Source organism: Equus caballus, chromosome 20, assembly GCF_041296265.1.
Source record: "Equus caballus isolate H_3958 breed thoroughbred chromosome 20, TB-T2T, whole genome shotgun sequence".
In the NCBI taxonomy this organism is placed as follows: Eukaryota; Metazoa; Chordata; class Mammalia; order Perissodactyla; family Equidae; genus Equus; species Equus caballus.
Window position 1 is genome coordinate 11,369,305 of NC_091703.1, and position 12,503 is coordinate 11,381,807.

Sequence of the window (12,503 nt, forward strand, 5' to 3'; positions counted from 1 at the left end):
TATTTATCAATGCACCCAAAAGCCTTTTGCTCATTTTTCATCTAGAATTTCCAGATGTTTATAGAACATAATCTGAAAACAAAATATGCCTTTGACTCCTAATTCTGGCAGGACAGTAGACTAAGATAATCTGAACATAACTGGTCTTAACATCTTGTCAAAACCGAAAGTCGAAAGGTATATTTAGGGGTACATTTCTTCCCAAAGATCCTCGCCTATTTGCTGTTAATGAATATGATCAACAAAGAAGGCAATGTTTTCTACTTGAAATATTTCCAGTATAAACATTGAAAGACAAGTAGGTCCAAAAAGTCTCTACCAAGGAATTATCCAAAATCTTCAAGCCAGATACTCAAAATTAATGAGCTTAAGCTTGAAGTCCATAATTTAATTTAATACAATTCTTAAAGTCACTGAAATAAGGAAGTTGTTATTACCAGATTTACATGAAGGGATGGCAGCTCAGACTCACCAGTTACCTCGTCTTATCTGACCACCTCCTCCTTACAATACTGGAAAACCAGTAAAGATGTGGGATTATTTAGGACAAAATCCAAGTGGTAGTATCCAGAAGTGGTACTGGGGTTGTCTGGAGTGATACCTTTGGGCTTACCTGTATATCTGCTGCCTCCCTCAGGAGCCCAGGAGCCTCCTCAAACACCTATAAACAACCTTTTTCAACTTAAGCCTTAAGTGTTTGCCACCTGGCCCAGCTTGAAGCCAAAGATAAGCCACCCTTGATGCTATAACACTGTGCCTTCATTCCAAGATCCATTAGCAAAACAACCTTACAGGCATATCATGAAGACGTTTCCTCAGCAGACTGGGTGCTTCTCCTATAATTAGGACTTGCCTTTTCATTTGGGCAATGCTGTCCCTGGCCCTTCTTTCTGCCTAGTCATAGATGACCATCTCTTCCCATTTAGCATTTGTAAGATGCCCTGCCCTCTCAAACGACCAGCCATATGGAGCCAATTTCTCCTAATCATCAATTAAGAACAGAGATGAACCTACGTTAGACTTATATTTAAAAAGAAGTGGAGTATATATCTTAAATGTCCCTATATCAATTATACATGCAATGCACACTTATGTCTGTATTCCTATTATTAAAAATTACATTTCTTGACACTTACTGTTTTAACTGTCAATCTCCCACAAACTGCTAGCAGAGTGACTGGCAGGCAGAATTGTGTGGTTAGAGAAAAAATCTGATGTTATTGGGTAGAGCCCAATGGAATGAACGGGACTTTGAGCAAGAACATTTTAATTCTGAAATCAAACAGCCTCAAATGACTTCTCTTTCCTGTCAAGTTCTGGAGGGTTTGGTGCTTTTCTTGTTTTTGTCCCGAATTTTGTGCTTTTCTTACATACACTGAATGTGAAATAGCCTAGTGTATTTCTTTGGGGATCCAGGATTTTGCTAGGTGATACCAAGGGATGGATGTAATTCAGTGACATTTTGTCAGGCTGTTAAAGAGTAAATTTTCCTTGACTGTGGCAGGAGGTAATTATTTTTTGTTTGTTTGCTTCTGACACAGGGGAAGGAAATTTGGGGTTGTTATTTCAACTAGTTCAAGACATTTTTTGTTCTATTTGGCAGGAAGCGAAGAATGCATTTTACTGTTGGAGGAAAAGCCAGCCTCTGCTTTCCCTACAGACCTGATACACTGCTTAACACTGTGAACATTTTTGCAATCTCAGTCTCCTGGTGGTTTTGTCTGCTCTCCCTGGTGACGTCCTTGATGCACCTCTTCATTCTCTGATCCCTCCTGGCATTTGATCTGGCATTTGTATTTGTCTGTTGTAGGATCATTCAACAGCACGCATGGAAGATGTTCAAAGCAAATGTAGCAATGATGTGGCTTGTACACTCAGAATTCACACTCAGATGGGGGGAGCCAGGATGGGCATCTAAACCAACAACAACAATAATAAAAACACTATATCTCACCTTTCAACTAATACAGTTACAGTAATTCGTGGCCTAACGACTGGGACATGTGAGAAATGCATCATTAGGCAGTTCGTTGTGTGAATAACATAGAGTGCACTTCCACAAACCTAGATAGTACAGTTTACTGCATACCTAGGCTTATGGGGCCACCACGATATATGCAGTCCCATATTTCAGTCATTGACTGAAATATCATTAAACGATGCATAACTGTATTTATGCAGCTGGCTCTAAAAAGCAAGCTCTTTGCATGACATTTTTTGTAGCCTAGATTCATGCCTCAAGTTTTAGGTACTTAATTAAAATGTCCAAAAGAATGCAATTGCTTATTAGGTACTGATTGGACCCTTTTTAAAATTGTTAACTGAAATCTTAGCTAGCACTACGTTGCTGAAATTTCACTGACGTAAATGGTGAGAACCAAGACCTCAGCTCAGGGGTTGAAGCAGGCCTGCTGCCTCCTTGGTACCTGTCCTCAAAGTCTGGTCCTGTAGAGGAATGGGGTCCCCCAGGAGAAAAGTCCTCTCTGTAGCCACCCTGGACTAATGCCACACATGCATCCCGCACTTCTTCACAAGGCCTTTGGGATCACTCATTAGAGAAACACATTGTTAACCTACATTGTTCTCAAGCAAAGGTTAATTCAGAAGTTATCTGAAATATAAGCATCTCTCATATTCATTAAAATGAAAGTCCACTGGGTAAGAATTTATGAGCTTCACTATCAAAAAGACAGAATAATTATAAGAGTAATAATGGAAGACGCTTCTGAATTCTTACCAGGCCTTGGCATTATGTATTTCCATGAGTATTATCTCAGTCATTTCCTACGATGCCTCCGGTAGGCAGCTATTATTATCCCATTGCACAGACGAGCCAACTGAGGCTCGATTCCTCAGTGAATCTTGTCAGCTGAGAACCCCTTTTCCCTTAAGAATTCTTTCCCAGGAAGAGTTAAGTCTCTGTTTCAAAGAGACTTCTCGTGTCACCGCTGTCACCCTCACTACCAGTTCTCCAAACCATGTCTGCAGCTGGCAGTGAATACAGCTTAGGGTTAAGCTGCGACCTCCACTAACTGTCTGTTTAGAACATGGCTCCCAACAATAGGCTCTTTTTTACCTTTGTTTTGAGCCCCTATGAGCTTCCAAACAATGGAGAGGTCATCTGGGACTTTGTGCTTGCTATTCGATGGTGTGGCTTTAACAAACACAGATTTTTTCCATTTCTTAAAATTCACTAGGGAGTTGTTCCTCAGTGAAAAAAAAAGAAAAACGAAAACAAAGAAACAGCCACTGTCCTCAAAAAGTATTAGATATCTAAAAGTAAAGGCAGCAAAAATGGAGGTTGAATATCTGTTTTCTTCTCACATATTGGATGTAAGTAGCGGCATCCTAGGTTTGCAGTTTATACATCTACTTTAAAAAATTGCTCATTTTTATAGCTACACTTTCCATTTTAACTTTTTCAGTTGGTCATTCAGTAGCCAGAATAAATGCAATACATTATCTGAAGACTGCATTCATGTGAATAATATATTACTACCCTTAATGAAATATCACACACTAAAATTAATTCAAAGGATACCTTTTTTTTTTTTAAGATTTTATTTTTCCTCTTTTTCCCCAAAGCTCCCCGGTGCATAGTCGTATATTTTTAGTTGTGGGTCCTTCTAGTTGTGGCATGTGGGATGCCGCCTCAGCATAGCATGATGAGTGGTGCCACGTCCGCACCCAGGATTCGAACGGAGGAAACCCTGGGCCGCCGAAGCGGAGCGGGCAAACCCAACCACTCGGCCACAGGGCCGGCCCCAAAAAGGATACCTTTTAACACAAGACCTAAGGGGAAATGGGGAAAGAAAGCATACTCCTATTTTAGAAAAAAATTATTGTTTTCTTAAATATCACTCTGTGATACTGAGTTGACTCTTACATGACTCTTGCCTCTTACAATGACTCTTACAATGTTTGCTTTGCTCATTCAAATTGATAGCATAAAAGGCAATTCTGTATTTGTGAACAATCTGTGCGCACGCCTGGCATCCAATGAGCAGCATGCGATAAATGTTCTGGGACTAGTCTGGTCCCCTTTCTCTCTTCTTTGGGCTGGAGTTCCCTGGGAGACACAATCTGTCCAGTGCTATGTCCCAGCGAAAGCTGAGCTTTCCCTCTTTGCTTCCACAGGTAACTTGATCTCTGACCACTGCTTCTCATCTCTGCGCCCAGGATCAGTCTTTAATCTTACCCACTGCTCCCCACCTCCCCACTGTCTCCTCTAGAATCTTTTTGCATAGTAAACACATTCCCCTCACCCATAATATATTTTCTGAACAGTCCCTCCAATTTCTCTTCTTACCTAAAGCTTGGTTCTAACCTAAGATCAGTGCCCCCAGCTGCCTACACACATATAATTGTGTTACATACAAAATACACATGTCAATGATCTCCTGGCATGTAAATTCTGAAAAGGTAAAGAACGATACCAAGAGTCCATAATATATGTTCTTGATAACCAAGGATGGCATTTCCATTTTACACAGGACTTGAGTCCGTTTATGATCCACCACACAGTGCTGGGTGCATAGTGGGTGCTAATTGTGTATTTACTGAATGAATGGATAAATCAATGAATGAAATCCTTTACGCTTACTACACAAAGTCTATTATATAAACCTACACGAATAGAGATGAAAAGATGGATAGGTAAGGAGAGCGAAAGGCTAATTAAAAGGTGATATGTGTGCAAAAAGGACAGCTTACCACATAAAGACTCTCATGGAAATACAGCCCCATGTCATAAAAGTTTCCATCATGCCTCACCGGGTGTGTTCTGGTCTTCAGCTGCTCCATTTGCCCCCACTGCAAGACGGAGCCTCCTGGTCTCTCAAGCAGGGACACTTGGAGGAGGTAGGCGCCTTGGGGAGCCTTGTTCTTGAGGCCCCTTATGCATTTCATCTGCATTTGAAGAGGCTGAGGTGACTGAGACTGCTCAACCTAAAGAAAAGATGGGTTCTTGAATTACCCAGGAACTGGGCACAACCACATAATTAGCCACAATGCGCTTCTCGGGGCGAGGGAAAGTAGACAATCATTTTTACTCAATCTGTAATTGTCAGGTATTAGCAATGATAACAGAGGAGGACACATGATCTATAATTAGGGGGTCAAAAGGCAAGCTTGTCGATTATGTGAGGGCAAGTTTAGCCGATTTTTAAGCATGGTATGTTAATGATCTGTGACATCAGAAACCATTCATCTATTACAATAAGATAGAATTAACGGGAAACCAACACTTCTAAAAACCACACAGCATGTCTCTTAAGATATCTGGGATGGCTGAACATGGCAGTAAGCTTCAAACTCAGAGTTTGAATGGTGACAGCCCTTACCTCTAACACTAATCACAGACCTTACGCCACACAGATGAATGCAGAACAGGTCAGACTGACACCTGATCGAATCCTTTTATTCGATTTAAAGATGAGGTCAACTTGCCTCCTAAGCTTCAAATCAGAGTCAAGAGATAAAGGGGGGCTAGCATGGGTATGTGCTTCAACCTAAAACTTAGTGTAAATTGCATGTAACTGAAAACCACGACTCAGGAATATTTTACAGGACATTTGAATTTCATTGCTTACCTACAGCAAGAGAAATAGGCCATTTTCACTTTTAATAAGTGCCAAAAAGTTTATACAAATTGATAAGATTTTTAATGGACTATTGTTTCTGATTAAACAAAAATTAAACTGGGATTATTAATAACTCCAATGTCATTAAGTCATGTTTTTTATACTCACAAGTCCCTAATAGTCTTCAGAATAATTTGACCTCGAAGAATTCTCTATTCCATTGTACTTTAAGAAAAATAATGTCATGTTCAGAAGGAGGTTACTCTCTTAGCTACCCGTGTTAGTAGCACCACTCGTTAATCCGCAGCCAACGGTAAACACTTTTTAATCTGCCTAGAGTTTTTTGTGTGAGAGATAATATATATTTCCATATAGATAGCGTGCTTCTGGAAATCACAGTTAAATAAACAGCGAAAGTTGCTAAACTTCTTTTGTTTTTTCATACAAGTCATACTTAAAAACTAATCAGAATAAGAATTATTTTTGGCTTAATTAGAAAATCTTAATTAACAATAAAGACTTAACCTTAACATTTTGGTTTCCAAAAATATTTTAAAAATTAACACCAAGTGAATAAATAAGACAATCTCTTTAAACCTCAAGGCAGGATTACCAGTGCAGGCAGACTGAGTTATTAAACACATTCTAAATTAAACGCCTCTATGAATTTCATACGGAAATATATTGTGATAGTTTTGCATGCCAAATGTGACATTTTGTATTTTAGATTCATCTTCTGTAGTAATTTGGGAAATGTCATACAAACAAAGATTTTGTCATTTACCAATGGAATTACTATGCACGGCCGCTTAGCCATCTCTTTGCCGGCTCTTGTGGTTGTTTCAAGTCAGCAAGCCATAAAAAATCTTTATCTCTCTGAAACACAGCAATTTGGAAGATAATCGAATGGTGACTAGGGGGCAGAAATGCCAGTCTGAGGAATTATACCACAATCTCTCTTGCATTTACAACCTTCCTCAAAGCGAGTGTCAGATGAGTAGGAAAAGCAGATAGAAGATTCATCAAATCTCAAGGCTTGTCTCATTTGCATGGGGGCAGGGCTGCCTCATTGTCTAGGAGAACTCAGCCTGGTACCACGACACAGTTTTGAGGAATTCCAAAGGCTTCACAGTTGAGAGTTTTAGCCATTCTATTTGAGCACAGAAATCTCCTCAAAAATATTTATTAAGACCTGCTAAAAATCCGTTTCTCTAAAGGGTCCTACAGGAGAAAAGCACAACAGGAAACAGAGTCGATAAAACAGATCTCACCATTTAACATTTTGCATCAGAGGAAAAAAGTTGCAAGAGCCCCACCTTCCAGCGTGGTCCTGCTGCTTTCTTTGATTCATGAGTTCCTTCTGTGAGGGTACAGAGCTTGGCTACGCTGTCTTCTTCACAAACATTTAGGTCAGCAATTAATGGTCGATGGGGAGCTCTGCAGAGGTGAAAGAAAAGAAAGAGAAATTGACATGGGGTATAATGAAAAGATTTGCCTTTGGAACCACCACACAATTTGATGTTCTCCTTAAACATTTTCTCAGATTAACTGGGAACAAGATAAACACCACACACAGATACTGCTGTTGATTAAAGTCGGGAGGTGAGTAGCTTTTGAAATGTGACCCTGTAAAATATAAGACTCAGTGTATTCGCTACGGATCTCCCAACAATTAAAATGTCTCTTGTTTCAGAAATTTCGAGAAGATCAAATATTTGATCAGACTTGTTGCCACTTCATTTTCTACCCTACCCCTTCAATCTTATAAACTGCTAGAGAAACTCTGGGGAAAAATTATTTAAATAAATGAATAACTGAGATGACATAAACTTTTTCTTTTTTAATGCAATGGCCAGAGATCAAGACTTATTTCTATCCTCAAAATGTTCCCCAGGGTTTTTTCCTTGTGTTAACATTTACTGACTTTATTTGAGGTTCTTCTTTATTGACTCCTTTTTTTTCTTTTTTTAGCTTTTTAACTGTGTTTGCCTGCTTTCCCAAATTCATTTGAATTAAGAAGGATCTTGTATTTCACGTCTCCTGACTTAAGCTTAATTCCACCAACGGGGCCATCTGTGACAATGACTGTACCCCCACCAGAGGAATGGCCTTTTTGGATCTCACAGCCGATTTAGTCTCCTGTGATAGAAATGATTCCCCTTAATTTGGTTAGAGCTACATTTGACACAAGGGTTCATTAGGACACCCATTTGCCGGCAATTCAATTTCAAATTAAATACACTTTGTTGTAAATTTTATTACTTTTAAACTACTGTATCTATTGTCTTTAATGGCCTTATTATACAGTTATGAAGGTAAACAGATTTCATTAGTAAACATCAAACATGTTACGTTAACCACAGTGAAATGCTTTCCTCAGTTTCTCTCTTTGTTCCTTTGGCAAAAATTGTGAGGCACTCATGGACTATCCTAAAAACTTAATCTAAATAATTAGACACTTAATTCATGATTATCATCCTAAGGTGGAAAAAAACAAAACAAGGTCCTTGGTTGCAATCTCAGTTCTTTGTAATTAAAAGTTTTCTAAAAATATCATCCTTAATTAAAAAGGAACACAATGCACATCAAAAGGTTAAAACCCAGCTTTCAGGTGACAGCAGGGACCTAGAGCTCAGTCCAGCTTTCTGTGTTCTCTTGGAACAGTCGTCCCCTAGACCAGGAGCCAGCCTGGTCATCAGCTCACTTTTGAATTAGGCCCTGTGGCATATTATCACTCTTTTTTCCCTTTGTATACAGCACTTATTAATTTCGTGATTATACAAATATATGTTTATGTTTGTGCATTATATAAAATTTAATTATATCAAAAGTCCCCCCAAAAGCCACGCATTAGTCCACAGCCCAGAGACAAACACTGGTAAAATATTGTCTATTCTTCACAATTGGGTAGCTAGACATAATTTTTTCTTCAGAAACTGAGGCTGCTATTGTAAATATTATTTTGTAACCTGTATTTTCCACTTCGTATATTATGGGCATTCTCCATGAGATTAAATTTTTTTCTGTAGCCTAATTTTTTAGTAATGAACTAGGCTTTATTTCTAATGTTCTACCATAATTTAAATAATCATTTATTGTTGAATATTTAGGTTAGTTCCAATTTTCACTTTTGTAAGTTAGCCTGTAATTAACTCTCCTGCATATAATGTCTCGTAGACCTCCCAAGCCATTTTCCTGGTCTGAAGTCCTACCACTAAAAACCTTGGGCATGGGAGCCATGCTATCCTACACCTCATTGATCTCCACCTTGAGTGTCGAAATGACACCTCAGCAATGCATAATCCTATTCTCTCAGGCAAGGAATAGTCTTCTCAGAGAGATAGGTCCCACTCCAGCTGATATGCTATTTTCACTGTAGTAGGATTATTAGTTAAATAAAACAGTGATGAGTAACAGCACTGATGTACCGCAGGGTTTCTGAGCCTCTTCCCTGCTGACATTTGAACCACATAATTCTTTGTTGTAGGGGCCTGCCTGTGCATGGTAGAATGTTTAGCAAGATTCTTGGCCTCTTCTCCCTAGATGCCATTAGCAAACCTCTCCCTAGTCCCGGTCATGACAATCAAAATGTCTCCAGACATTGCCAGATGTCCCCTGGGGGCAAAATTGATGCCTGTTGAGAACAATTGATATACAGTATTAACTAGTATTTATTAGTGCTTAGCATGCTCAAGGCACTCTTTTCAAAACATTATATTTATGTATTTAATATATAAATAACCCTTAAAATAATCCAACAAGGTATTATTATACTACTGCCGCTCCTACACTGGAATGGAGGAACAACGACATCCAAATCTCGAAAGTTCCTACACTGGACCAAGGCTTTGGATATTTTCTGAGAGATAAATAAGACATGGGTCCTAGCTATACCACCATAACTATAGTGCTCCATCCCCAAACTGTCACATATGGATGAAAGGACACAGATAAATCCCCAAGAACAAATGGAGTCATGGGTCCCACAGAACTGACTCTTAGGGTGAATCAAACTAGGGCATGCCTGTCACCTATAATTGGCCTATATTTAATCTACAGCAAAACAAACAAAATAAAATAAAATGCATTAACGCTACCATTATGGAACATACTTCTCAAATGTTTTGTCAGTCTTCAAACATGACATAGGAATGTATTGACTGAGTCCTTCCCCTTCAAATTTCAAATCCTGCATGAAAGAAGACAGAAATGAAATAGATTGATTCAAAATACACTTGAAATATCTATGTGAAAGTTGGCTTTTCTAAGACTGAGATATGCTTACTCATAAAGGTTTAGGTTCCAGGAGACAAAAAAGAACATGGCAATTCAAACTTTAGCAGCTACCTTATTACGGAATCTGACTTTTCGCTCTCTGCTTAGTGAGTTCTTGGTCAGATAGGTACAATAGTAAACAACATAAAAAAGGGAGGAGAAATGTTTAGTGGATACCAACACAGTTTTCTTTGTCTCTTTCTATTTCTCTCTATTTATCTCTCTGTCTTTCTCTCTCTCACACACACACAGGTGCACACACACAAATGCACACATGCACATGCACCCATACCACATAATGGTACAGTTTAACAAAATATAAATGAACATATGGCTGGATGTGTAGGTCACTAGAAATGTTAATAATAATTGTGGTTATAGAATTTATCTTCCAATCCATGACATTTGGGGAGTAAGAGGGGAAACAATTATTCTAGAAGAACAGGCATGACCCAGGAGTATCCCATACAAACTATAAGGTATGGTAACCTTATTAATAATACTCCTCCAGATGTTCCAAAAGGGTATCATATAGGCAAAGATCAATATATTCAGTGAAGGTGAATGAAGAGAGAATATGAGAGAAAGAACAAACTCAAGATGAAAACTGCAGTCCCTTATAAGCTAATCTTGGAAATGACATAGCATCACTTTTGCTGTACGCTATTGGTGACACAGGTTAACTCTGGTACAGTGTAGGAGGGAACTATACAAAGGTGGGAATAACAGGAGACCAGGATCATGAGTCCATAGCAATTATGAAATCAAGATAAGCAAATGTTGGCAGTTCCTTGATTAAGTCTCAAGGTCTGAAAATGATTCTCCATGGCTCTCAGCTCTGTCCTCTGGACTCGTGGTTCCACCCTCTAGATCTTTCTTCCTTGTTTCATGAAAGGTAGCACATGCTTGCAGCTAAACAGTTTTCTCAGCCTTCTTCCTGCCAGGAGAATTTGGGAATCTATAGGGCCCTTTTTATTCTGCTCTCTCTCTGCCCCTTTTAGTCCAAGTAGGTGATTTTTCTGCTTATATAATTCCATTTAAAACCTTGCATTTCTTCTGTGAATCTTAGTGGAGTTCACTTCATTAGACAAAAACCAAACCCCCAAATCTCTTCAAGAGCAGATCTTCTGTACCACAGGTTTGCACTGACAGGATTAGGATAATGACCTTAAGTCCCCTAAAAACAAACCCAGTTGGTCAATTCAGAGGAACAGTGGAGCACATCCTTAATCTCTTCGGAATGCCTTTGCTCTGAGTGAACAGTATTCTGAGGCATCACCTGTGACATTTCTGAAGCCTTAACAAAAGATTTGACAGTCACACTCTTGGTTTCATCCTTGAATCATATTTTCCTGGCATTCGTTCTTTGCTCAGAAGCCATTTCTTCATTTGCGCTGTCTGTCATCTTGGCAGGCTGAGAATTTTCAAAACCGTCGAGTCATGATTCATTTTGTTTAACAATCCTTCCTTTAGTTTATCTCTTTCTCCACACATTTTACAATAAACAGCAAGAAGAAACCAGGCAGCATCCAATAATCCTCTGGTTCAAAATCTCTTTAGGTGGACCAATCCTTTCATTAGGTACCTTTTCTGCTTTCCATATAACTACAGGCAACAACGTTGCTAAACTCTCTGACACTTCACAATAAAGATCTCCTTTTGCCCAGTTTCCAATGAGATGTTCCTCAGTTTCCTATACCTTCATTCACATCCTTCTCAAACCTCTTGAGGTTTCTAGTAACATCTTTTTCAAGGTCCTTAGCCTTCACTAATACTCTCCTCAAAATCCATTACACGGTTTCAATGCCACTGTCATATTTTAAGTTTTTTTACATCAGTATTTCACTTCCAGTACCAAAATCTGTATTAGTTATCTATTGCTCCATAACAAATTATCCCCAAACTCAGCAGCTGAAAATAACAAATGTTTGTTTCTAAGAATCAGAAGCCAAAAGGTTTCAGTGTGTGGTGGAGACCAGAGCTGGCTCGCTCTGGTTCCAAACCTCAATTCTTAACCCATGTAACTGGTCCTTCACATAGTCACAATGCCTTCTTAGCAGTTACATTCAAGGGTGACAGTTTTTTTCACCCACTTGACCCCATATGTTTTCTATGACTAGTTCGTAATTGATTTCCTTGTGAAAACAATTAAGGCTTAGATCAATGGGTGTATATGTTCCTTCGGAAGTGAATAGACAGGGCTAAACAGTAAAACCCTATTAAGTCTTATGAAATTTTCCTTTGTACCAACTATTTTCCAAAAACAATCAGAGAAAGTATGGCTTGCAAAGAGAATGGATTCCCTCATAGACTCAACTATTCTCAAATCCTCTCAAGCACTGAAGCATTAATTATTTATTAATAGTGAATTAATTAAGATTTATCACTTTATCAAAGAAGATTCTATCATAAACTTTATTCTGTAACAATTATTTCATAAAGCTTTAGTCATATCTCTTTTTTTGTATAAAATTTATTTCAAAATATTTTGCAGTCTAGACTTTCTATCATATCCTATTAGTCTGAATATGTGAGGGTTTGTTATAACTGGGAATGACACAGGGAACAATTTGGCAAAAATTGTCAGTAAATATTATTGATGAAAACATTTAAGATAGTAATGTTCTACTTATTCATCTAACATCT

At 38.5% G+C, this 12,503-nt stretch overlaps 1 protein-coding gene across 1 annotated transcript in view; it reads right to left on the reverse strand.

Moving 5' to 3' along the window:
* Positions 1 to 12,503, reverse strand: part of LOC102149353 (uncharacterized) — a 315,161-nt gene that overhangs the window by 227,814 nt on the left and 74,844 nt on the right. The window contains exons 8-10 of the mRNA XM_070245788.1: positions 9,695 to 9,771; positions 6,899 to 7,019; positions 4,714 to 4,947 (exon numbers count right to left, since the gene is read on the reverse strand). Of these exons, the coding sequence (XP_070101889.1) occupies positions 4,714 to 4,947; positions 6,899 to 7,019; positions 9,695 to 9,771 (432 nt within the window). The remainder of the gene's footprint in view (positions 1 to 4,713; positions 4,948 to 6,898; positions 7,020 to 9,694; positions 9,772 to 12,503) is intronic.